Source organism: Myxocyprinus asiaticus, chromosome 14 (genome assembly GCF_019703515.2).
Source record: "Myxocyprinus asiaticus isolate MX2 ecotype Aquarium Trade chromosome 14, UBuf_Myxa_2, whole genome shotgun sequence".
Classification (NCBI taxonomy): domain Eukaryota; kingdom Metazoa; phylum Chordata; class Actinopteri; order Cypriniformes; family Catostomidae; genus Myxocyprinus; species Myxocyprinus asiaticus.
In genome coordinates this window covers 5,903,875-5,931,317 of record NC_059357.1, presented here as the reverse complement: position 1 = coordinate 5,931,317, position 27,443 = coordinate 5,903,875, and the positions used below count along the sequence as shown (strand labels likewise).

General features: G+C 38.2%; 1 protein-coding gene across 4 annotated transcripts; it reads right to left on the bottom strand.

Annotated features, from left to right (window-relative positions):
- Window positions 1-771: 771 nt before the first annotated feature.
- Window positions 772-27,174, bottom strand: pdgfab (platelet-derived growth factor alpha polypeptide b). 4 transcript variants are annotated; one of them, XM_051716923.1, is made up of 7 exons: window positions 26,570-27,174; window positions 25,807-25,906; window positions 17,580-17,705; window positions 15,916-16,103; window positions 4,430-4,559; window positions 2,941-3,080; window positions 772-2,102 (listed from the first exon to the last, which is right to left on the bottom strand). In XM_051716923.1, exons 1-6 carry the CDS (start codon window positions 26,630-26,632, stop codon window positions 2,986-2,988), a joined length of 702 nt encoding a protein of 233 aa, XP_051572883.1. In that variant the 5' UTR covers window positions 26,633-27,174; the 3' UTR covers window positions 772-2,102; window positions 2,941-2,985. The 4 variants fall into 4 exon arrangements, with proteins under 4 accessions (XP_051572883.1, XP_051572884.1, XP_051572882.1 ...); XM_051716924.1 differs by having other exon boundaries at window positions 773-2,102; window positions 15,916-16,106; window positions 25,807-25,903; window positions 26,570-27,173; XM_051716922.1 differs by having other exon boundaries at window positions 774-2,102; window positions 15,916-16,106; window positions 26,570-27,171.
- Between the last annotated feature and the right edge of the window lie 269 nt (window positions 27,175-27,443).

Here is a 27,443-nt window from a genome sequence, read left to right as displayed (position 1 = left end):
CAGTGGTTGCCCTCGCGAGCGGGGACTGCATGAACTGCTTCTCTCGTGCACTCTCATGAACGCGCACAGTCAAGATTTCTACTAAATAATCAATTAGATTTCAGTTAATTTCTTACCAAATCTTATCGTATGCCTTCAGAACAAGGCATGAGTCTCATGAAATAATTTATTAGACTTCTCAATTATACTTTTGTGTCCTTTTAAAGCTTGAAGAGGTGGTCACCGTCCACTGCCATTGTATGACATCACTGAGCAGAGCATTTAAAAAAAAAACTGTAAACTATCCCTTTAAACATTTGAACTAATTTCGGTGCATTTCTATGTAAATTGTTGCATGTAATTCTATTTTACTAAATGTATTTTACAAATGATTAACACAGAAGTTCGTTCTACATGTTTTTCATGATTGAGTCCCAATGTGAATGGTCTGTCCTTTTGAACTGTCCCTCGTTTATTTCTTTTTTGATCTTGTTTTCCAGTAAACATATCGAATATTCTTAAAAAGATACATTTACTTGAGAAGCAAAATTACAAATTTACGTTTTGGTAAAAAGTTTATTAATATAACAAGATTACCCGATTTGCAAATATTTGTTTATTGTTTTAAGCAGAAACCCAACTAAATTTTATTAAATTTATCTGAATTTTTTTTTTAATATCATTCTTCGATCATACTTGCTATTCAAGTATTTTTTTTCTTCTTCTTGTTTTAAGAGTGTTTAGATCTTTTTAGTAAGAACATTCTATTTTTTGAAGTGTTTGTGTGTGAATATGATAAAATGTACTCTTTATTTGTATAGATCTGTTTATTTATTACATAGCTTTATACCCAAGGAAATTGTTTTTTGGCTATCTGAGTCATCTTAGTCTCTGTATGTATGCGTTTGCATTAGTTATTGTGTTATTATGTGTATAACAGGTAATTATGAACCAACATCTTATGACTAATGATACCATCAGACCTAGAGCAATAGTTATGCTTCAGATACGGTATACTGTAGTATTATTTACTCCTTCTTGACATCTCAATAGGTCATCACTTACCATCATACAACCATTACGCCACAATAAAAGGAAACAAACATAAACATACAGTACATCCTGCTTGATTCTGCATACACATTATAAATATATATTTTAACAAAAATAAAGCATCTTTACATAACTGTCTCTTACATAACACATCTTCCTATCAAGGAGATTTTCTACACAAAAACCTCATTTTGAGATATGCTGTTAAATACAGTAAGAGCGACAATGACATGAGATTTTGAGAAAATCATGCTGATGAATAGGGTGAGGGTCTCCTGCTGAGACAGAGAGGGTGAGAAAGAGAGAGATTGCATACATAAATACTTTATTCTGGCATAATTACTGCATTACACTTTGTCTTCTGTTTACTCAAGTCTTTCTTTGTTAATGGACAGGCAGTTTCAGCTCTTCAGAAGGACAAAATGATCTAGAGGCACATTGGAAATAACAATATAAATGCTCTGGACCCAAGAGGACAAAGATAGGGATGTAGAACAACAGAAAAAAAAGCATCTTCCATTTAGCAAGGTTATATGACAACACATTTGAGCTTTCCCAAACATCCCTTTATATGTTCTTCCTCGTTTTGAATGACTGGAGCCCCGCGAAATAGCCAAGTCCATTTCTCATAGGCATCTATAGTCTTTCTTGAGTGCTTCCAAGCCCAAGCGTGTGAAGTTTATAGTCTCTACAAACTTAAGTGTTCTCCAAAAGGCTTTCTCCTCATCTTTGACCTTTACGAGAATCGTATTATATGAACAACAGAGAAACGAAGCAAACATCTTCCATTTCAGTTTTGCTTCCACCCAGTGTACGACCACTTAATAATTAACTGAATTCCAATCTTGTTTGTCTTCAGTGTTTGACAGAGCACTTCCAAGGAGTAAAAAGCACCTTTGGCTTTGAGTTTGTATGAAGTCCCTCTGGATACAGTATCTTTATTCTTTTTTTTAACAGCAATGGGTCAGTAGGGTCGGAGTTCAGAGGTCAAAGTCCCAGTGCTGCTGGAGCACTACATAACCACTGTTGTCCTTCAATGGCTTGTTTATTGTGGTTTCACCTCATGTCCACTAGAGGGAGAAAACAATAACAGACGTTAACAAGCAATCCAAATCACTTGTCTGTGGAATTTGGTGCCATTTCAGTAATGTGATTGTGATGACTTCTTAGTTAGACATGCTATTTGTTTTTGAGTTACACATATCCACCGCACAGTGATTCTAATGTTTATTATTAGGCATAGAGTGAACACTAAAGAAAGAAAGGAAGAATAATGTGAAAGAAACAATCTTTGTGATCAAGTTCACCAAACCATTATTCCACATGTATTTTCATTTCCTGTCCACATACACTAAAAATTATGGCAAACACACATGCTCTATTCCAAAATCTAATGAGCTGTGTTCCTACACAGCATTTTAAGGCATCATAAGTGCACTTCTAAAGCAAAGGCTGTTCCAAAATGTAGGGAGCAACCTTATGCTGGCTTCTAAGATATTTAATTTTGGCACAATTCTAAGGAAGAAAAATGGCAAATCAAGCTGACAGATAAATCGAGAACAAGTATCAATAAAAATTAGTTCAGTATAATTACAAAATTGACAATTTTACACAATCTTTGAGTGTGCTATGTATTAGGATGCTGCCTTGAAAAATGGTACAGTAGCTTCTTTTGTAGGCTTATGCACTGTAGATGGCAAGGCAGCTCACGAGGGTTTGGAACAGAGCTACACGATAAACCTGGTGGAAACATTTTGATTTTGTGAATTGTTGATAGGCTGTAGGTAGCAGACAGACATTCCCGTGACACATGCAGCAAAGTGACAACACAGCACAGTGCAAACATCTCTCTCATTCAGTGTGGCGTGATTCTGATTGGAAGGCTCTCTCTTTCTGCCACTTTCCTACCTGCAGGATATTTTGGTCCGCTGAGGGATAGGAAATGTTTGCCTTTTATTGAATATCCTTGTTGATCTGTGCTGCCACTGCTTGCTTTCTGCGTTTCCGTTTTTTACCATTTTTAACTTTGCGTGGGCCTGGAAACACAACTTTGGGGAAGGGTGCAAGCAGATGATGGACAAAGTGTGGTTCAGTGGAGACAGACAAACAGACAGACAGACAGACAGATAGACAGACAGACAGACAGACAGACAGATAGACAGACAGACAGACAGACAGACAGATAGACAGATAGATAGATAGATAGATAGATAGATAGATAGATAGATAGACAGATAGACAGACAGACAGACAGACAGACAGACAGATAGATAGAAAAGACAAACAGATGGATGATAGATGGACAGACAGATAGACAGACGGATGATTTAGACAGATAGATAGATAGATAGATAGATAAAAAAGACAGACAGAGGGATGATAGATAGATAGATAGATAGATAGATAGATAGATAGATAGATAGATAGATAGATAGATAGATAAAAAAGACAGACAGATGGATAATAGATAGATAGATAGATAGATAGATAGATAGATAGATAGATAGATAAAAAAGACAGACAGAGGGATGATAGATAGATAGATAGATAGATAGATAGATAGATAGATAGATAAAAAGACAGACAGAGGGATGATAGATGGACAGACAGATAGACGGATGATTTAGATAGATAGATAGATAGATAGATAGATAGATAGATAGATAGATAGATAGATAAAAAAGACAGACAGAGGGATGATAGATAGATTGATAGATAGATAGATAGATAGATAGATAGATAGATAGACAGACAGATAGATAGAAAAGACAGACGGATGGATGATAGACAGATAGATAGATAGAAAAGACAGACGGATGGATGATAGATAGATAGATAGAAAAGACAGACAGATGGATGATAGATAGATAGATAGATAGATAGATAGATAGATAAAAAGACAGACAGAGGGATGATAGATAGATAGATAGATAGATAGATAAAAAAGACAGACAGAGGGATGATAGATAGATAGATATATAGATAGATAGATAGATAGATAGACAGACAGATAGATAGAAAAGACAAACGGATGATTTAGACAGATAGACAGATAGATAGATAGAACAGACAGACAGACAGACAGACAGACTGACTGAACCTGAAGAAGAACCTTCAGATAAACTTTCACATCTTTTATCATTCGATTTCTTTCTAACACATGCAAACACAGAGCGACACGCCTGTGGTCTCTCTTATCCTCCCAATTGCATCATTGCTCCAACATGGACAACGGAGTAAAACATGAGCTCACACAAGCATTGACGTTTGGCAATAGCAGACTGGCCAACAGGTGTGTTTGTCATTGCCGACAGCACAATGCCACAGGGTGCACACTCCATAGCCAAATATTCATTCAAACATCAGGCCATTCTGTGTGTGAGTGAGAGATATATACCTGTGTCTGCTTCCACATGTTCCATGACGTGATGCTGTGACGTGCACACACATTCCAGGTGGTCTTCTAACCTGATGAGCACCTCCTTCAACTTTGCTTTCTTACGTGATGCGAACTCTACCTTTGCCACCTGGAGAGAGAGAGATCAGGTTAGTAAAGGGGTCTCATTTTCTTAGTGTTGGTTAGTGCCGTCAGACAAATGGGGACTGCAAATGTTTTCTTTTAGTATCCTGTATACTCTCTGCCATACACAATATAAGGGGCCCTTCACATTGAAAATGTTCCTGCACTGTTTTAAATTGCTTTTCCATGTAAACGTACACTAGAGGTACGTGTTCGAACATTGCACTATGTTTTTAAGATGCCTTAACAAGTTAAAAGAACTTCAACTACAAAAACATGCCTTGAGGCAATTGCAATCTGTTCCACTCATTGCATTGAATCTAGCTTTTCTTTTTTTTTACCGCAAGAACGCATTTGAAAGGCCCCATAGAGATTATGCTAATTTTATTCCTTCATTCTCTATTTTAAAATGTGATTCATTACACACAAAAAATTGCCAATTAAGTATTTTAGGACATATACTGTAGTAATACCATCTTTTTCGTCATGTACCATTGTAATACTGTGCTTTTTAGATACGTTCCATAATAATGCGAATCACCATGAAGTACCATGTAAATATGATGGAACATGAATATTGTAAAGTTTAGTACTGTGGTATATTTCGCACCATGGTATTACCATATGATACCATTGCTGTGGAACAACCACTATATTTTCTTGTAAGGGGTACTATTCATTTTGTGTTTTAGCATCATAGATTCTTAATTTTCTTAATGTTAGGGTACCACATGCTCAGTTTGCTCAGCTAAATAGCTAACACTGCCAACTTTTTATTCATATGCAACAATGGAAAACTCAGCAGAACAATTTCTGGGCCATAAGCCCAAAACAGTTACATGTTCCACAGTTAACGCCCCACTGCACAAAACTAAACTCAAAATAACTATAGAGCCTTATACAGGGTTTGACTCACATCTAATTGTGCTAACTTTAATACTATGCAGGCATCTATTTTCCCCCTTACTCTGTGAAGTCAATGCTGATATATGTGGGTCTTTTAAGCAGGGAAATAAAGATTTAACTTTGTAAAAGTTTGGTTTTGTGGGTTGGGGTAAAGAAAGTTTCTTTTACTGGGGTTAGGTGAGTACCAGGTTAGAAGCAAACCATTTATGAAAACATTTCTTTACCATCCAGGATGGAAAAGGCAGTGGTGGTTTTAATGAAGGAGGATCATCTGGTTAGGCACTTAGTTTGAGGTGGACTTTAGGTAATTGGGTTTTATTTAACTATTTTACCACTGGTTACTCTAATCTGCTAAAGTTAATTTATTTTAGTCTGCAGCTTCTGTTCTGGTTAAGGCTGGCAAGAGTTAAAGATTCCAACACCAACAATGGATGAGATTGGTTAACTGGGCTCAAAGTGAGGGGTTTAATTGGGATGGGTTAAGGCCTCCGCAACTTCAAGGAAAAGAAGGAAAAGGGAGAGTTTGGTGGAGTTAATTCTTCCGTTTTAGCTGAAGAATTATCAAGGACAAGGTCTCTGCTTTTTTGCTACGGAAGCTTTCTGGCTGCATCTATTACTGCACTGAAATGACCTGAACTGCCTGTATACACCCTTATGAATGAACAACACAGATTAATATAGACACTTTGTTCACTTTCGGCTTCTACCAGTTCTGGATGAATGTTCTTTAGTGCTATGACACTGATACAACAGAAACTTTCCTTTGCACTCACAAATCAATGCACGCAATGTGGATCTGTCACAACCTTCAAATCCAAACTAAAACAGAATCGCATACTCCAGTGCATCATTCAGAGAGAGCAAATAAAAACCTCTTTGTCTATGGTACAAGTGCAAATATTGGTTAACATTATGGAACATATGATGAAACACTAATTCGGAAACTTCCACAAAAATATACGCAAACGTAGAGAATGCGAAAATGCAGGTGGGGATAAATTGAGAGGCTAGTTGGGGCTCGGAGTTGCTGTTACTGGTTTCTACCTCTGTCCCACTGTCTGCCGCCCACCTCTCCCTCCACTTGGACATTCTTGCGCTTGGTTATATTTACAGAGCCAAGTCTAAAACAGCCCTTGGCGTGCAAGAATGTTCTGCGACTGAGGATGAAGGGTGAGAAAGACTCAGAGGGGCTTGCAAAGTGTCGGGGGTGGGTAAGGGGTTCAGGAAAGGGTCATAATATGAAAGAAGGGCCCTAGGACCCCTTTGCACCCTACTTTTCTGCCCCCACCCTAATATTTCTATTCAAATTCAATTTAATCATCAGCTCTGTTTCAGTCTAGCGTGAACACCTCAGGACTTCACACATACTCTTACCCACATACTCAAATGTGATTTCTAAAAAGCCCCATACTCCTTAGGAGGCCCAGCAAGTGCTATTTATAAACCACCATGCTTTACAGTGCAACGAAAGCCCTGCAAAATCCAAGCACAGTGCACTAATGGTATGACATCTGATCCAATCCCAGCACCCCATAACAGAGAGAGTAAGAGCCTGATTCTAGAAATCCACCCCAACCCCCTCTGACTCGCCTTGCGCTCTTTAAGGACTATTGTCCAGGTTTGGGATAATTGGCATTGGGATTTCTCCACAAGAAAGGCTGAAAAAGAAAGGGTGAGAGAAAGAACAGGCATCAGGAACATTCAAGACAAAAAATGTGAGGTGCATCATGGGTAATTAACATGTGGACAAAAGAAAATGAATATGCGGCACAGGAGACAGAGTTTTGCTGCACATCTGTCAGTGGGAAAATTTGACCACAAAACGGCGAGGCGAAACAGCCGCTGAAAGAGTGGGGGTTCCGGGGGCAAAACGCAGGGCCCAATGGTGACGAGAAGACTGGTGGGGTAACCCGAAAGAAAGAAGGGTATGAGGAACAAGCATTCTTATTCAGCGCGTGACAAAGAGAGGCCTGAACAACTCAGGCTCTTTTAAACTCTGACAAGAACGAGTGATGCTGGGAGGGGGAGAAATAAGGGAGACGTTTATCTCATGACCTGCTTGTCTAGAGTTACAGAAAGCGTATGGGTGAAATCGTTGTCGTAAAACACATGTACTTACATACTGGCACTCAGACAATCACTGAGATAAGTAGCAAAAGTTGATCTAATCTGTGCCTTTCCTGTCATAGCCCTTTTAAAAATGTCCCTTAACGCCAGCAGAGAGCTTAGAGCTGAAAAGATAGAAAGAACACTAAATTATACATATGACGGCAATTACACTCCACCACATACAGACAAATAAACAAGAAAGAGAATGAGAGGGAGGGAGTGAAATCATATTTTTCCTGGCATTTCAAGCCATTTTGGGGATATATAACATCATTCTTTTCAAGTGTATTTTTCTCTTCTTTGAAAAAAGAGGGGTGAAAATCAACATCTCATTTGCATTCAGATTTACATTTATGCATTTGGCAGACGATTTTATCCAAAGCAACTTACAGTACACTTATTACAGGAGCAATCCCCCTGGAGCAATCTGAGGTTAATGCCTTGCTCAGTGACACAATGATGGTGGCTGTGTGGATCGAACTGGCAACCTTCTGCTCTGTTTCAGTCTAGAGTGAACACGTCAGGACTTCACACATACACTTACCCACATACTCAAATGTGATTTCTAAAAAGCCCCATACTCCTTAGGAGGCCCAGCAAGTGCTGTTTATAAACCACCATGCTTTACAGCGCAACGAACGCCCTGCAAAATCCAATCACAGCGCACTAATGGTATGACATCTGATCCAAACCCAGCACCCCATTATTAAAGGAACAATCCTCCTAGAGCGACCTGATGTTAATGCCTTGCTCAATGACACAATGGTGGTGGCTGTGGGGATTGAACTGACAACCTTCTGCTCTGTTTCAGTCTAGCGTGAACACGTCAGGACTTCACACATGCACTTACCCACATACTCACTTACCAGTTCCATGCTTTAGCCCACTACGCCAACACCACACTACAAATTAAGATAAAATGAATGCCGACTGAGGTTAACACACAGCCTATCAAAATGTAGTCTATCTTTAAAAGGCTTCATTAAGTGTATTGCAATGCTTGGTGCAAAGAACTGGAGTTCTAACGAAAGATGCCTGCTGTATGTAATGGCATATATAAACGGCTGCTTACCACTGCGACAATTCATCCAGCATCCCTTCACCAAGCTAAAGTAAGGTAGATTAGTACAGAACTTGACCTTCTGTACAACTCTAGTTATTCTTGAAACTTGGCAGTGCGATACTCAGATATTGTTGGCTTTTGCATGACAAATTGCTTGTTATGTTCCTTATTTGTAAAGGACTTCATATTCCTGTGTTCCAGATTGGATCACACCTGGTCGCTCGCATTGCCTTTCAAAGTATACTCTTTTGACCGCGAGCGAATACGAACGTGTTCGATGCATGTACAGTACAACTGCTTTGTGATACTCTTTTAGTACAGTCGACAGCAGGCACATGCTGCACAGACGAGGACTGTCCGCGTGTTGAGAATATCTGGGCCGCATGCAGACAGTCCCCGCAGACTATGCCATAGCCACGGTAAGTAGGGGTGCTGAGGTCTGCATTCTAGCTTAAAGTAATGACGAAAATGGTAAGGGTTTTTTCGTTTCATCAATGATAACATAGACCACAAGAAAAAGATGATTATGACGATTATCAAATGATTTTAATTTAAACTTGAGCTGCGTGAATTGAGCTGATCACCAATCAACTGTCAAAGACACGGAACATTTATAACAGCCCCTAAAACAATTAACAACACCATAAAACCATAACATAACTAATACTAGCTAATACTTTAATATACTCTTTATATGCTACTATTTCAGGAGCTCAAGTTTTCACAAGGGCAGTTTTCATATGTTATATATTTTATGATCATAAATCTATTTGTATAAATGTTTCAATAAATGTTTATCCATTTTTCGGAATGTATGAATAATTGGTTAAAGTTTGTATATTTGACTTGACACCTTTTTAATAGAGGTTTTATAGCGTTATCGGGTGTTATAGCACAAGTTTGGAGAATTAGTGCTTTATATTACTACATGTCTTCAATCCCCCCCAATGCTGGCCTAATAGAGAGCAAGCCAAATCATTGGTATCCAAGGTTAAGCAAAGACAAGGGGTAATCCTATTTCTCACCTCGTTCTGTTGGTGCACATCTTATGTGAGAGATCCTTTGATGTGTATTTATAGACTACATCCCTTTGTCAGTTATATCCCTTTGTCAATTTATAGACTATATCCCTTTGTCAACTTCATGGACAGATGAAAGCAAAACCAGATATGCGAGACACTGTTAACACAGCTTTATCCCTGAACAACACAACTAATTCACTTTGTCAACGACATCAGCCTTTCCACTCTGATACAATAGGCTCTTTTGCAAGATTCTGCCTCTATAGTTTAATATTTTATATTAACACCACTTTCATTCAATTCTAGCTCTATTTGTGTTTCCTCAGTGTTTGCGTCAGAGCAGAGGCCCGTGTCCTCACTCGCCGGGTCATTTGAGGCTCTTTAACGGCCAAAATCAACATTCTTAAAACACCTCATGCCTCCAGTGCTAGTGTAAACCATGTCTCATTTCCCTTCATACTAACCTCTAAAGCAGAAATCCAAATTTGGCTCATCCAAACACATAAACACTTGCCTTTTAAACCACATCACATGCTGTATTCTTACACCCGAGTGGAATCATTTTAATAGCGCTCGCAAACATTCCAAATCAGGAATATCCTCAGTTAGTCTCTTCATTAGGAATGAACAGCGGTGTGCCAGATTTAGTAACTTTAGCAGTCCGATTAACTAGCGATGAAAATAAAATAAACGACACTTGCACGCTCTCAGCTGCCAGTGAAGGACCTATCGAGAAGTTCCTGCTTCAAGAAACCACTAATGCCTTGTTTCATGAAGAGGAAATGGAAAACATTTGCTCAGGTTGAGTTAAGGTACACACCTGGTCCCAAGATGGAGATAAAGATATGACACCTCAAATCCTCAGAGCAAACCACATAAAAAAACTTTTGCAGACACTTAATATCATTCGCTTCTGATTTAATGTATTAAGTATAATGAATATATATATATATATAAAAAGAGAGATTAAAAAGTACTTATCTCGTGGCATTTACTGCGTAGGTTTGGATTAAAAAATATCAGATATTTTTATGGGCCATATTATACACTTTTGTCACAGTTTCTTGAACCAAAAACAGTCTTAATACATTTTTTCATGACCATTTTCCTCTGACCCTTGGTAAGCATGTTGTTTTTGCTTCTGTATCTTTAAGACTTCTGTATGTAAATGATCTTTATGATTGGCTTAACTTTTCAAATGTGATATGAGTAATAACAGCCCACCAAGGGGCTGAATACTGACTAAGCATTGATAAATGTGGATGATCATATGTTCTTGTGCTTATGGTTGTAACTTCAGTACCGTGACAATTTCTGAATGATCCATTTTTGCAGCGTGTCTGGGTGGACTGGGAAGAGAGCCTTGCATTGTGAACATTAGATGATATCTACATAATACATCAAACTCTTATTTCAATAGAGCAAGGAAAATCAAGTTCAACCCCTTTCAACTCTCTTTACAATGTGGCATTACAGTCTATCGTAGATACTGGATGAACTGTAAAATAGTGTCTATTTTGTGTTTGTTTTTCTCACACACTGCAGGTCAGATCAGAGTCTCCTCACTGTAAAATTAGGTTTATTCTGTCTAGGGTCCAACTCCTTTCCCCACCCCCAGCACTCTACTGCAGCACCTGTTGTAGTAATGTGTGATTATGTTTGCATGCAAGTGTGTGTGTGCGTGTGTGTGTGTGTTTGAGCATGGCACATAACCAGACACCCACTGCAGCATAGCAGTTCAGGGAAAACCATCAGTACTGTATAGCAGTAAGACAGCAAAGAAAGAGCAAGAGTGAAAGGGGACATAAGGTGAAACTGAGACAGACCACACATTGAAAAAGAATGGGAGAAAATGCTATGCTAAATATCGCTCCTGTAGCAATGGAACCTAATCTTTTACAGTCGCCAGGATGAGCATGCACACCAAGTCATAACACATTTTTCAGCAATTTCCAGCAATTTGTAATTTCCATCCACACTGAAAGCAAAAATGCTGCTTTTTACTATGAATCTTTCCATCTGCAGTCTCCTTGGCACGATCATGTTTTGAAGCTTGATTACACTTTCTCGCTCTTGACGCATGCGAAGAGCACATCTAGATTTACACTTACTGAGCACTTTATTGGGAACAACTGTACACCTACTTATTCATGCAATTATCTAATCAGGCAATCATGTGGCACCAATGCAATGCATAAAATCATCCAGATACGGGACAGGAGCTTCAGTTCATATCAACCATCAAAATGAGGACAAAAAGTGATCTCAGTGATTTCGACCATGGCATGATTGTTGGTGCCAGACAAGATGGCTTGAGTATTTCTGTAACTGCTGATCTCCTGGGATTTTCACGCATAACAGTCTCTAGAGTTTGCTAGGAATGGTGCCAAAAACATCCAGTGAGCGGCAGTTCTGCAGATGGAAATGCCTTGTTGATGAGAGAGGTCAACAGAGAATGGCCAGACTGGTTCCAGCTGACAGAAAGGCTACAGAAACTCAGGTAACCATTCTGTAAAATTGTAATGAGCAGAACAGCATCTCAGAATGCACAACACGTCGAACCTTGAGGTGGATGGGCTACAACAGCAAAAGACCACGTCGGGCACTTTATTAGGACCATAGTGTTCCTAATAAAGTGCTCAGTGAGTGTATAGTGCAAAAGGAGTTACATTTTGGTCTGTTTCTCACCCAAAACCAATAATATCACTTCAGATGACATAGATTAAACCACTCGAGTCGTATGGATGACATTTATGCTGCCTTTATGTCCTTTTTGGAGCTTGAACGTTTTGGACCCCATTCACTTGCATTGTATGGAGAAGCACACATCATGTTTCCATTAAAAAATTGTTGTTTGTGTTCCGCATTAGGAAGAAAGTCATACAAGTTTGAGATGGCATGAGGGTGAGTAAATGATGAGAATGATCATTTTAGGGTCAACTATTCATTTAACATTTAAATAGGAGCTCTACTTGCATGACTAGAAAATAATCGTCCTGGGGAGCTGCCAAGATGGCTAGCAAGTGGACAGAATCCATCAGAGGAATATGCTATGTGTGTAATAACAAGAGCAGCCATTAACTCCTGTTTCACTTTACATAACAGCTCAATCACTACAATGACAGACAGAGAGAGAGAGGTAGACAGAGCTTGACTAAATGCCAGAGAAAACATAAAGAAAGATAAAAGTACAAGGACTGCAAAAAAAAAAAAAAAAACACATGAGGCAAGGTGGAGAAAGATTAGAAGACTGTTAAAAGTTGAAACATAGACAGACGATAGCTAGATAGACACAGACAGACAGACAGATAGATAGATATTATCAAAATTGATACAGTATGACGAAAAATTATTTGTCAGGTAACTTTAAAAATTAGCTTCATGTCATATTTAAATTGAATGGTTTTATTTTTACTCAAGTATTTTAATAGGACTGAATCAACCTGATTTGCACTAATGGAAGTAATTTTAGACAGACAGAGAGTGTGTGTGAGAAAGTGTTGGTATTCTCATTATCCGGTGTTATGTTCCACACCCAGCAGTGTCTCCTTTGAGACGAGCTTATCACTGCAATGAACCAAAGTACAGCAGAGATCTGGTCAAACACACACACACACACATTCCCCATGCATCGAGTCCTATTTACAGTCTATCTTTTTTATATCTCGCCTCTGAACAGCAGTAGGCTGTGCAGGTCTGCTCCTTTTTTACGATGAGAAGGAAAAACCGAGAGAAGGGTAAATAAATCTCTGAAGAAAATTTGCTCAAATATATAACCTCACAGCTGGAAAGAAACACATATAATATATTCTGGTCTCATCCCTGTACTCTGTGCTGGAAAATCATACAAGACTAACATTTTTTATTCATTTTATGCTGAAAAATTGGATAGAGCTCAATGGGATTAACTGAACAGCCATTCAGAAAACCAGGGAATACAAAAATTAAACAAACAAATAAATAATAAAATAAAATAAAAAAGTGCTCTATGGTTCCTCCAGGCATCTACAGTATGTCAGAAGCACCATAGTAAAGACTAAGAAAGTATATAGAGTATATATACATTTTCCAGAGCAATCCCAGCAGCAGCTCTTAATGTAAACAAGACAGCTAAACATTGACCTATAGTAACAGAGATGAGCAAATAGAGTCTTCTGCCTTTTGTCAGTACAAAAGTATAAGCAATGTGTCTGTGCAGAATATAGTCAATTTTGTGCAGAATATAGTAAGGTTTCTGTATGCATAGACTTCCCAGATGACCCATTTAATTTGCCAAAATATGATATATAAATATAAAATATTAATATATAAAACAACAATAGAGCACAACAGTGCCCATCCACTAAAAGAGTTCTAAACCATGAACCAAACCAGCCAGCTCCGAGGTGAATCACAACATTACAAACTTTGATTTGAAGTTTTTGCAAATCGGACAAAAGACAATCCTATGAAGCATTGCGAATGACGAAATCAAATTAAAAACTTTATGAAAATATAAACCTATTGATTTAAGTATTAAAATAATATATTTGAATTTTATAGCAAAATATTCAGATATAGGCCTCTATTTTGCTACGCGCTATGACCGTGCACAATGTCTTATCCAATTTGCGAGATAGCGCTCATTTTTGCGCTAATATTTTGATAAAAATTTCATTTCGTTTGAAGCGTGATTTGAATTTAGAAATATTTTGGGTTACATTTTTTCATGTTTTAATAAATGAATTCAATTAATCAAAATCGACCCGTAGAAGTGAAGTATGTGCCGATACAATCACTGTTCACACTACCCATAATTTGTGTCAGTAGATGAAAATGATTAATAATACTCACATTCTCTATAATTTAATGAAGTGTAAATCCAAATCCTGACACATTGTCACTGTCATAGAAAATGCCTGACATTCAACAGGGATTAATTAATTAAGGGATTAACAGTTAATGCACAAAAGAACATAAATCCATATCTCTATTCTTCTAGTTCATTGCATACAGTCCATTTACACTGTCAAGTTTTTATGAATGTGGTGTTAATATCGCTGGTGCTTGACAGGGAATGGACTATATAATAGGACACAGAAGGTGCCGGAGAAGAACCTCAGAATTAAACTGCACTTGACCCAGCCCATTAGTGCATTGTGCACGTAATTTCGCCAAACCCACTTGGGCCTAGACTTACTGCATGCTTGCACGAAAATATCAAAACTTCCTGGCCATGCCCACACACTTTGCGTGTATGACTTAAGGATATAGCTGCGCTTAGCCCTAGCTCTCTTAAAATAGGGCCCATATACAAATATATAAGTAGTTTGAGAGTGTAGAGACCGATCAAGAGACTGTCTGGATTGCGTCATTCACAGTACGTCATGGGAGTGGGCGGTCACTGCTTTTGCCGCACTTTGTTTGCCACAATTCTCTGATTGGTGGATCTTAGCTCTTTGGCAACATAGATAATATTGTTCTAAACCAGGAATTCCTCTATTAAACATTTTTTTTTAAAAGATTTATGGCTTCAGCAGAAGCACATACAATCAATTAACAACCTCAGAACTCACAGCAGGTCTGCATTTAAAGCTTTATAAATCATTTAGCCTACGGAGAAAATTAATGTGATTTTTACTTCCGGAAACTTAACGGTGGCATTCTATTGCAATATGCTTTACTGTATGCAGTAAGCGGTATGCTAGTATACCATTTCGAACATAGCCTCTCTTTGTCAAGTAGGTGTGACTGTAAAATGTGTGGCTATGAACGACTGTGATAACGAAGTGGCTGTGCCGTTAGATCAGTGTAGTACTGAAGTGGCCGTTGCTTTGGATGGATGTGACATTAATGTCTATAGTGCATCATTGTGGGCTCGATTTTCAACTCCAGTAGGAAGGCTGGAGTTTTTTCAGATATATGTCTGCATGTATATCATATGTTACCATATGACGCACAGTATCCACTAGGACTAGGTCATTTTTAGTTTACCAATTGTGTCTAATACAGAACTGCATTATTCAATTGTTCTCAAATGTTTAAAGAAATGTCCTGGTTACTATCGGAGATGAATTCTTGGCTTTTACCTATATTCACAGCCTATATATTTGGCTGAATGCTTACAAATATTGGCTTATTTGAGAACAAATTTGATAGTTTACTGTACATCTGGATACAATGACACAATAGATAGTGTAAACACTGCGGTATCATCTCTGTGTAAGAGTAATGGCATCTTTAAATGATATTACTGGAACATAACATCGATGGAGAGGTCCTACCTTAACTGTGCGGTGGTGTTTTTTGGAGGGGTGACAGCGCATGTTGCCGGTGTTGCAGCAGCCTGTGCAGCGTTTCACCTCCACACACGGAGGCCATATTAGGAAGTTTGCAGCGGTGGGATCCACTTGACTGCGAGGGATCTCGTAGATCACAGTCCGTGTCTTGCACATGGCAGGCACTGCCTCCTCTACTGGACACAATAAATGAGGGAGTGTCATTATGCATGAAATAAATGAATCAATTACAATCAAGGACCATGAATATTGTAAATTCATGAGAGTCCTTAATTACTTCAATTAAATTGAAAAAAAAAAATATTTAGAAGATGTGGAGTTGAAGTGCATCATTAGTGTCACCAAACAGAATTGCAAAAATAATTACTACTTACAAACCTTTTTCCCACCCCAGATAGTCAAACAGATAGTCCCATGCCAAACACACGCCATTAGTCGAGCCAATGTTTTTTTGGATATGTACCATGACAGTATCATGTTATTCTTTGAAGGAGCTTGCCACACCATGGTAATTATTCAGTACCTTGGCATTACCATTTGATACATCGCATGGTACTGCCACAGTACTTTTTGTAAGAGTTTATTTTGGGTTATATAATCGAAGCAAGACAAAATTGCCTCTTTGTCCATGTGTTTCTGTGTAGCTGATGCCAAACTAAAAGGCCCCTTACAACTGCATGAGTGGCAAATATTAAAGAGGGTTTTAAATATCTGTGAGGCTCCATATTTACTTAGCCAAAAATAAGAGAGACCGCAGCGGCGAGATAGCCGTTCGATCCCGAGGTTTAGACGCTTTGAGAGCAACAGTTGTAACAAAAATGGCTCACAGCTATTCTGAGCCCTGAAAAGTTTTCTGTGTGTGCCCGAGTGATTGGGAGGTACAGATGGGCCAAAATATCCCAACACACACACATTGATTGAAAGGGGAAGGAAGAGTGAATGTCAGTGCACTCAGTGTGCCAGTCTGAGCTGTGTTCAATTCAACGAGTTGTGACATGAACTCTGAATGCTTGGAATTTCCTGGCTCAGATACGTTTGTGACCTCGAATGTACCACCAATCAAAATACTCTCATGTATAATCAAATAAAGAAACACTCTCCAGTCATTGTGATTTCCTAAATAAAACTGACGTCTCTGCTTTTTATGCACTCGATATTGGATTCGCACCAACCTGTTGTTTATGTAACATAAAACTTTGACTATACTACTATTGGGTGAGTTGAAGTGTTTGTATGGGCATACAGTATGTACGTTATCAGAGCTGATATTATATACTGTATACAGTATTTTGACAGTTCACAACCTACCTGTCAATGAAATGCTTAAAGGAATATTCCAGGTTCATTACAAGTTAAGCTCGATCGACAGCATTTGTGACGGTTGATTACCACAAAAACAAAAACATAAATTCGACTCTGCCCTCCTTTTCTTAAAAAAGGTTACAGCGAGGCACTTACATTGGAAGTGCCAATTTCTGGCCAATAATCCATTAACAAGCAACCTGGCATATTAATACAGAGTTCATCTGATGTGCGGTCACATGCTTGTATGGCTATTTATTTACAACGGCCACAAACATGTGTCATCCAATCAGATTTAATAGACGGAACTATCCGTTTTAGATCATTTTGGAAATAGCAAGTCTTACCAACACTCCTTTTCCGTCTGTGGGACAGCTGGTGACTCTTCAGATCTGAGGATTCTGTCCGATATGGGTGATGGTTTTTCTGATGGTGTCTCTGTTTGACCTCCTCAATCACCTCATTTCCAGGACCTCATCAAAACACAGGTTCTCCATGTTACTTTCATGTGACATAGCAAAAAGATAGAAATCATGTTTTCCCCTTTAAAGCTAACATGCCACAATGAGGCTATTCAAAGTTTTCGCTGGATGCCCTGCAGCCTATAGAGGCGAAATTACATTGCTGCTGAATGGCTACACCAAAGCATGCAATAATTTCCTTCTGCAGAAGTATGCAGAAACTCATTTCTTGACAAACAATGGTGGCTTTATACTAGCTTAATTGGAAATTCACCATGATGGATTTCTGGAGGAACTATGTCATATTGGGCCTGGATATGCTTGCCAAGATTGTATTTATGTCTTATGTACAACTGACATGTACAGAGAACATATATGAACTTCTGACAACTTCTACAATGGTTTTGTCACTGGCACGAATGAGTAAGAAAACCATTTTGCACTGTGTAAAGATGAGGATGGGCTATAGGTCACTTTATACAAAATCAGTTTAGTTATTATGTTTACAGCACTGTGTTTGTAGTACTGTTTAAACAATTCACGGTTCATATAAAAGTTGAAGCGTGTCCCATCTGTTATCCAAAAATAACACGCGTTCCATGTGAATTTCATTAAAGTCCAAAATAAAATAAATTCCTAACAAGTAAGTACATTTAAAAGTTGTCTATGCATCTTGCCATAAATGTACATCGAAGGGATTTTTTTGCGTTTTATTGTCAGCAAGACAAAAATCATTAGTGATTGCTTACAAAAGGAATTTCACACTTTCCTCAAGAAGCCACACAATTTGAAGTATCATTCAAGTTTATAACACAAACGACATATGAGTTAAGCACCTTAGTGCAAGGGGGTTGCTCAAATAAACCCTAAAGCCAAAGTACACTTCGGTTTTCCACATGCAGGTTCATCTTGCGCACAGTGCACATGACACACATTTCGTCATTAACACAATATGCGTGAACTGTCCGCATGCAGCCCAGTTTTTCTAAACAGTCTTTTGACTGTACTAAAGAGAATCGGAAAGTAGTCGTAGTGTGCATGCACTGAATGCATCCTTAAAGGTTCGCAGTGAAAAGAGTATACTTTGAAAGGCTAGAGTGCTCGGATGTGTGCGAGACGTACCGTATATCCTAGCCTCAAGTATTAGTAATGCTAATAGAGACTGCCTTAGCAAATATTAGTATTAAGTGACTTATCAAGATAAATAAAGTATATGATATAATAAAATGATATGTCTAATTATTTAATTCAAGAGAGATAAAATCATGAAGGAAATCAGTTACAACCACTATTACAATCTTTATCTGACATTGTTCTATGAGATATTTTAGTTCTGTTTAGTTTAACCAGGCATATACTGAAGTTAAACATCAAACTTGTCAGAAGATCTGCCCCCAGTGCTGAACGATGAGGGTGGGTCCTTCAGCAATGCAGAGAGAGAGAGAGAGAGAGAGAGAGAGAGAGAGAGAGAGAGAGAGAGAGCACCCAAACACACCCTCTGAATTTCAAAGACTGCATGACCACACACAGTTCTGAAGCAGGAAACACAAGTGACATGTAAACAAAAGTCCTACTCTGTTTTATGTCTCTAGCTCGTCTCATCTTTCCCACCAAATGGAAAGCCTTTGTTTTTAAGTTGTTTTTCAGACTCAAAGACGAAGCATTGACCCACAGAGAGAGAGATAGAAAAAGAGAGTTCAGTATTTGATCCTGCAAAACACACCTTATCTCATGTTCAGATCAAAACTCAACTCATGTTATTATGTCAAACTTAAGAACTTTGTTCTCGCAAACTCAACAACACAAAATTATTATTTGGAAACAGTGCTACTGTCAAAGTGCACATAAAGGTATAGTTCACCCAAAACCTTTTGTGAACATTAACTCGCCCTCATTTCGTTCCAAACTTGTGTGTGCAACCACAAATGTGATTTTTAGAGCTCCGGCAGAAGGGAAAATTGGGATTTGGAATATAGCACATGAAAAGTATGGACAACCTTTATGGTGCTTAGTGTTTTTTTGTCCTTTTTTGGAGATCGATGGCCTCTGGTCACTATGTTAGTGGTCGAATTATATCTATATGTAGAGATAAGAGTGGCCAATGGCTATATAGTACATACACATGCTGAGTATCTTTGTCTTATTTTCCGATAAAAATACCTAAAAATCCTTAAGACAAGACAAAATTATTTGAGAAGCAGAATGACATATTACGTTTTGTTTTCTGAGAAATCTAGCAAAATTTGGTGCCATTTATGCTTAAAACAACAAGGAAAAAAAAACAAATTTGTAATGGATTAAGAAAAATACACTTTTTTTTCTTGTTATAGGCATACATGTCAGTACATTTCATTAGATTTCACTGAAAACAAGACAAAAAAGAATCCTTTTGCTTCTCAAATAAATAGATCTTTTTTTTTTCTTTTCTTTTTTTTAATTTTTAGATATTTTTACTGAAACACAAGGCAAAAATATTCAGGCAAGAAAAAAATATATATACAGTATATATATATATATATATATATATATATATATATATATATATATATATATACATATATATATACACAGTACTGTGCAAAAGTTTTAGGCACTTGTGAAAAATGTTGCATAGTGAGGATGTCTTCAAAAATAATGACATAAATAGTTTTCATTTATCACTTAATGTCATACAAAGTCCAGTAAACATAAAAAAGTTAAATCAATATTCGGTGTGACCACCTTTGCCTTCAAAACAGCACCAATTCTCTTAGGTACACCTGGACAGTTTTTCTTGGTTGTTGGCAGATAGGATGTTTTAAGCTTCTTGGAGAATTCTCCACAGTTCTTCAATCTATTTAGGCTGTCTCAATTGCTTCTGTCTCTTTATGTAATCTCAGACTGATACGATGTTCAGTGGGGGGCTCTGTAGGGGCCATAACATCTGTTGCAGGGCTCCCTGTTCTTCTATTCTAATCTTTTCTATTTGCAAAAGTAATGTTTGGGAGTCTAACATTTATATTTCCTATTGACACACTAAAGCTGAAAATATAAATAACCATCTTAAGACAAATGCTTTTGTGAAACATCTTATGTGCCTAAGACTTTTGCACAGTACTGTATATATATATATATAAAACATTTTATTTTATTTATTTATCTTTTGCTGTGTAAACAACTCATTTTACATAATATTTACACTGAAAATGTCCACAATTTTATTAACCAAATCTGACACAAGGGGGAACTAGCACTTTTTATTAATCGGCCAAGCATGCAGAGTTATTATCAGTCAATGACAATACTGCCACATATCATTAGATTAATCAGCCTAGGTGATATATCAATCACTACACTATACAGTATGCTTTCATTCATTGGAAAAAAGCAGCTGTAAATATTCTGCAAAATGAGTACTGTAAATGATGAAAGATTTATAATTTTTGGCTTAGCTATTCGTTTAAATCCATTGCTCACTTTGAAACAGACACATTTTCATGAAGTATTATTTGGCAGGTGATTTTTATCCACATTACCTTGTACTTGTTTTAATTACAGGGCCAATCTACAGTACCTGAAGCTACATGGCTTTATGCACCTTCCTCACAATTGCACTATGCTGATGAAAGCATTCTTCCAGTGACTGTGTAAATTACTGAGTCGGAACTTATAATCTTTGCATTACCAGTGCAGATCTTAACCACTAGGCTACCATCAACAAAAACCCTCTTCATTTTACATGTCACTCATGAACTGCTTTCAACTATACCTTTCCTTCGTCTCTAACTGTGAGTGCTTTCTCTGAACAAATTACAAAGGACAGCATTAGTCCTTCTTCATGGATTGACAGCTGTCCTTTCATCCAAGAAATGAAGGTCCCACCATCTGTGCTGTGAAAGCGCTGGGCGACAGGAGAGGCAGACAGATGGACGGAGATAAGTTAAAAGGGTTCGGGGCAGCGTAGAACAAGTGCAGCCTGTTCCAGGTGAGCAGAGAGGTCACGCGCGATGACCTCACTGAAAGAGAGACACCGTTTCCTCCCTAAATCACTGTCACTGCTTTCATGACCTCTAATTATCCGTCCATTAGCAGGAGATCCCTATCTGTGCCTTCCTCCGCTCATCATACTCTCCTCATATGGATAGTTGACAAGGTTAGCGCTCTGATCTGAGGGATAACAGTCCATTATTGCTTCCCAAATGAGACTAATCAGAATGGAAAACAGGAAACCGTTGATAACTGCATAAACACTCATTGCAATGATATCAATGATCGCACAAAACAACATTGATGTTAACTGAGCAATGTAGAGGCAGCTTTCGATCTTATCCTGAGAACAACAGTAATATAGACCTAAAAACCTTTCACAGTTATTTACTCCTGTAAGTAATCGATTTAAACAAGGAATACATAGTTAGACCTTTGCTTAGAACGTAAGTAGCAGGGAAAGCTGAAGTGTGTAATTCCGTCACCATATGGAATTGCAAAAATAATGACTGTTTCAAAACAAGTTCCAGAACACTCCCCCAATCTTCAATTGAGACACTGACTGATCTCACTGTGAATTAGGCAACAGTAGGTCGAAATTTCTTCAGCTAAAATCAGTCTATGCTTCTCTAAAATTCTAACCACTGCCCCAAGTAGCCAAAGTGGGAACAGTTTTTGAACGAATATACATGTGTGAGCTCCATTTTTTTCAGTGAAATGTCCACAGGGGGGTGCCGAAAGCGAGTTGTTTGTAGTTGTAAATGATGTTGTACAGTGAAGACAAATTCATATTAGTCTCACGTAGCCAGATCTCTGACTAAAAGGCAAAGGTCTGGAATCTATAACAGCTTTAATTGGCCAAGAATCTCCCAATTAGACAGGAAAAGCCCTCTAACTGATATGCAGAGCAATCAGTCACAGTCGGTTTTATCATTACATGCCATTAAGGGGTGGGGTTATCCAAGATTTATCATACCATAATAAAAGACAGACATGGGGGAAAGAAATCTGCTAAATGCCTTTGAATATCTTTAAAAGGTTTGATGTCACTAACCTGGCAAACTTACACAAATCTGAGAGATTATTTTGTTGTCAAAAGCGCTCATTGTCTCGATGCGGAACCATGTGAACAGGACTGTTTTCAGGCGGACTAATGAAAAGTCCTGTGTTGTTCTTCTTGCGAAGGTTCCATCAAACCAGCCAATAAGGTTTGCACCGAGTGGTTCCAGAAAGCTTTTTCCAATTTTGTGTGCTATGTGCATTAGAGGGTTAGAGAACGGACTGTGGGCAGTCTGAGACTAACTACCCCCTAACCCAAAGTCCAACCCTAAACCTAACCACAAGTGAAGAAACAATGTAATCTTTGAAAGAAAATGCAACCTCCGAATTGCGGCCATTATTGATTATGTGAAAGCTAGGGGTGTACAAAATATTGCATCGTATTATATAGTACGATACAACGCTCACTATACAATACCATTTGTATCGTACGATACATAAACAAACACATTACAGTATAATTAAAACCAAGCAGCGCAATATTGAGAGCTGTGGAACGAGCTCTTCCCTGGAGAGGTGGCACTGAGCAACACAGAACAATACACAGTACATAGGCAAGAAGATCAATGGCAAATGGCAATTAGATTGTACTGTAGCGGTACAGCTTGTCGAATTTGCCAAACAATGGTGTCATGACCTGGTGCTACAGTACATCAAACATGTCATTTTATTTACGCTGACATAATCGCGCAAATCGGTGGATTTGTGATGCAGAAACAGCAGCAATAAATTTAACAGCCGCCTCTCCCAGCCGACACAGAGCATGACATGCACAGCAAGACGCTCATAAGTTATGAGTCACAACTATCAAAAAACGTCTAAATGTGAACAGCTTTGAGAACAACACTTGTGCACATGTTATAAGCCAGTAATAATGGCGGTAAAGTTTACATACAAAGTAAAATGGGGGGAAGAGGGCAAAAAAATTAAAATACGTGTGCCGATCTGTTTTTGCTCAAGCCGCTAAATAATACTGGATTATGTACATACATCGTAAAACCAGAGGTCAGGTTACTTTAGAGTTTTCTTGAAGTTTTTGTATAATTTTTTTTTTTACCACTAAATAACATTGAAAGGAGTTTTTTCCTTGATACAGTCACTTCAGCTCGTTCACTGGGGGCTTTCAGACAACAAGGCATGATTTTCCTATGTGTATTGTGAAAAGTGCTATTCAGATATAAATGACTAGAGTGTAGGCAAACTTATTTTCTCAAGAAAAACATGAAAATTGTGACTTCATATTAGTTTTTTTCAACAATCAAACAAAATAAATGTAGTGCTGTTGTTTAAGTTACTCAGAGCTCTGCTTTTTATTTACAATGTCTATGTCAATGAATATGTTTGAGCGAAACATTTGTTGGTGCTTGTAGCGTATTTTATCGTATCGTGAGGCTATGCATTGTATCGTATCGTGAAATTTGTGTATCGTTACATGCCTAGTGAACGAAATTACTTCCTGGTTTCCATACAACCAGAACCCGTGTTACTGAGGCAACTGACACAACACGCCATCAGTCGCACCAAAGATAAACACATTTGAATTGAGGCAAAAATGTCTGATGGGAGATGCCACTTGTCAGTAACTCGGCAGACTGGGGTTGAAGTCAGGGTACTGAAACATTCGGTACCAACATGTCAATGTCCTGCGTCAAATCAAACTACAGTAGGAATAGTTTCCTTAAAGCTGTCTCTGCATATTAATCTAGGATAGGAGAAAGTAGCCTATTTCGACACATCACTTTTAAGTCTGCTATCTCTTTTTTTTCCTCTTTGACTGACATTTCAACAGTCTGCCCTGACTTTCAAGTGCTGTTGATTACAGCAACAAAGATCTGAAAATACACCATCACTGGCATCGGTCATCTTTTACTAGTCTTTGGGTGTCTGTCGGACAGCCTGATTTATGTAGAGACCAATAATAATTAGATTACTACAGTACTATCTAAGAATTTTCTCTCATTTTAATTCCATTATGAGCACATACAGTAGTATGTAAAAATAACTATTTGAACTATTTTACATATGATCATAACACAGTGCTGTGTTTTTACCTTATTGCTTGGTATGCCCACCAGTTCTAACCAATAATAGAGCCAAAAAGACCAAATAACCATAAAGCACAAGTGTCACAGGGGCAGTAGTTTTGGTCAGTTTTCAACGAAAGCTTCAAAGGAAACCCTGCATTTGATATATTACGAGTGCCTGTGTAAATACCAGCTCAAGTGAACATGGAGACAGCTTGTGTTAGTGATCCCTGTAATATTATCCAAACTAAAAGAGGGTGAAGAAGACCCAGAAGACAGTAGAAGTAGGAAAACAAGATGTTTAAAAAAGCTTGGAGTTTAAAGATTGTATAGGCTAGCTAGCTAGCTAGCATTGTTGGATTTCTCAAGAGAAATTTCAACCTTGCACTACCTGCAAACCATACTTTCCTCATGTATTTTTACTGTTAGCACAGAGGAAGTCAAAAACACTCGTGTTCCACCATTAAATGCCCCGAGGACTTTAAACCAAACATCCATTCTGCAGTGGAAGCATGTATTTATGACATGTGCAGACACTCTCTTATCATTAATTATTTTCACGTTCACCCCGTCCCCCTTGCACACCCATCACACCTATGGTCTCACCACAGAAACCAGATTGGTTACGCTCATACCCTAAATTACAATCTCTTGTGTTTTTTGTTTGTGTAATTACATTGTGCTTGTGGTAATTTGCCTGTAAATGAAATGATAGTGGGCAAATGAAACCACCTGCGGACAACTTAAGTATAGGAAACCTTGGCTGCAGCAAATCTTCCAGTTGGCTGTGACATACAGTAAGATACACGTATTGCTATGAAAACAGAAACAATCTGTGAAGAACTATTCATGACTCTCTACCTACTGGCCAGCATAAACAATAAATTTAAATTGTTTTGTGCCACTCATAAAACGCAGCTTCATTACTTTGTGGGATATACCCTAGACACTTATACCACAGCAACTAAAATAAACACCTGTAAACAGCCAAGCCATATAGCACATGAGATTAGTTATTGAGCAAAGTCCACAGAGGTGTCAAAAAGACAATGAGCACAATTTACCTGGGGAATTTACCTCCAGTAGCCGCTGGAGGTCGCTGATGCTGTTGATTTCGCTGTGCGACAGTCTGTCTATGAACTCTTGTGGTATTGGGAATTCCTTCTAGCGACACACATACACACAAAAAGAGGTAAAAGGAAATCCGTTAATGAATTTAAGAAATACATTATGACATGGCGCCATGCATTATGACGCAGTGCGTTTTGAGTGACTTTGAAGTGTGTCGCTGCGCGTTGCGCTCACACAGGTGCATCAGTGCGCAAAACCGATATAACATAATTATTTCCAACTCCGAAAACTTGTCTTCAAATGTTGATCTATTAATAGCATATATAGGTTAAACAAACTCTTTAAATGTTCCACAGAGCTTTATCACATGTTCATCCGCAGCCACAATTGTTCATAATGCATGCACGTCTGAAATTCTGGTCTAACATTGGTAGAATATTAGTTTTAAAAAATATCAACTTGAATCTTATATGAATCCAATGGGACTGGCCCATTTGAAATGCAGAGTTGATGCCATAAAAACACAAAGCATGGTGTGGAACTCAGATCATAATCCCATAAGCGAAATTAGAGTATTACATCAATATACTGGAGATGAAATTGCACAATAATAACACTGATTTCAACATTATGAATGACTGCACCTGAATTTTCTGCTCCAATGTGTCCAAATCCATAATTTAAGACTTATGGTTTTGGTTATAGCAACGTTCTGTGTATTCCTAGCAAGCTTTTGTGAAATCTTTGCCACTTTACCTCAGCAGTTGCCAGCAGAAGGGGCGAAATGATGAGCAGAAACCAGAAGAATATGGTTCTCATCTCCTTCCAATGTCAGTTTTACACCCAATAAGAAATATGAAGACTGTAGGAGCCTTGGAGTCGCTCCTGATCGCAAGGAGTCCAGAACCATACCTTGAAGAGATCTCCCTTTAAATGACCCAAACCACCAGCTCAAGTCTACATGGGACAACCCAAACTGATGGAAGCTGGTAGTGATCCACTCAAAGTCCTGGTCCAACTGAATCTCAAAGGTGATTTAACTTGCAAAAATTCTTCATGACTATCCAATCCAAAGACTGACCCCCTTGTGTATATTCAAATTCAATGATAAATTCCAATGCAATAAAGTTATTATTAATAAATTAGGCTATAACAACTTCTGAGAGCTTCATACACTTGATATAAGTTCAGTATTGGAGTCCAAGCAGCTCAAAGTGGATCTTCAAGAAGAAGGTCGTCATGAAGTGGCAGTACAGTACAATCCCATGGACAGAGTAGAAGAAAAGCAGAAAGAAAGCGCTCAGGGTTTGTCTTGTTCACCGGGGTACGTGCACTGAATGCTGTCTCATGCGAGTCTGATCTGCGGAATATATGCGCCTCCCCTCTTGCCCCGGTAATCACAGATCACTGCTGGAGGAGCCGGTTGGCTGGAGCTGTATGTGAAATTTAACCCTTCAACCTCTCATCACGCCACTTAAATGTACAAATGAGTTTGTAGGCGCGGACTGAAATTTCCCTCATTAACACAATTTTCCAGCACGACGATACTATTGGATTTTGGACACTAAAAATAACATTGAAGCATATTATAAACATCTTGTACCAACTACACCAACATAGCTAATTCCCT

What these genes read in the sequence shown, in the direction of transcription:
- pdgfab (XM_051716922.1), bottom strand. Translation starts at nt 26,632, where the DNA reads ATGAGAACCATATTCTTCTGGTTTCTGCTCATCATTTCGCCCCTTCTG. An exon ending in ACTGGAGGTAAATTCCCCAG is followed by an intron (nt 17,706 to 25,806) that starts GTAAATTGTGCT and finishes TGTTTTGATGAG; the next exon opens with GTCCTGGAAATGAGGTGATT. An exon ending in ACATGTGGAAGCAGACACAG is followed by an intron (nt 3,081 to 4,429) that starts GTATATATCTCT and finishes CCTTCCCCAAAG; the next exon opens with TTGTGTTTCCAGGCCCACGC.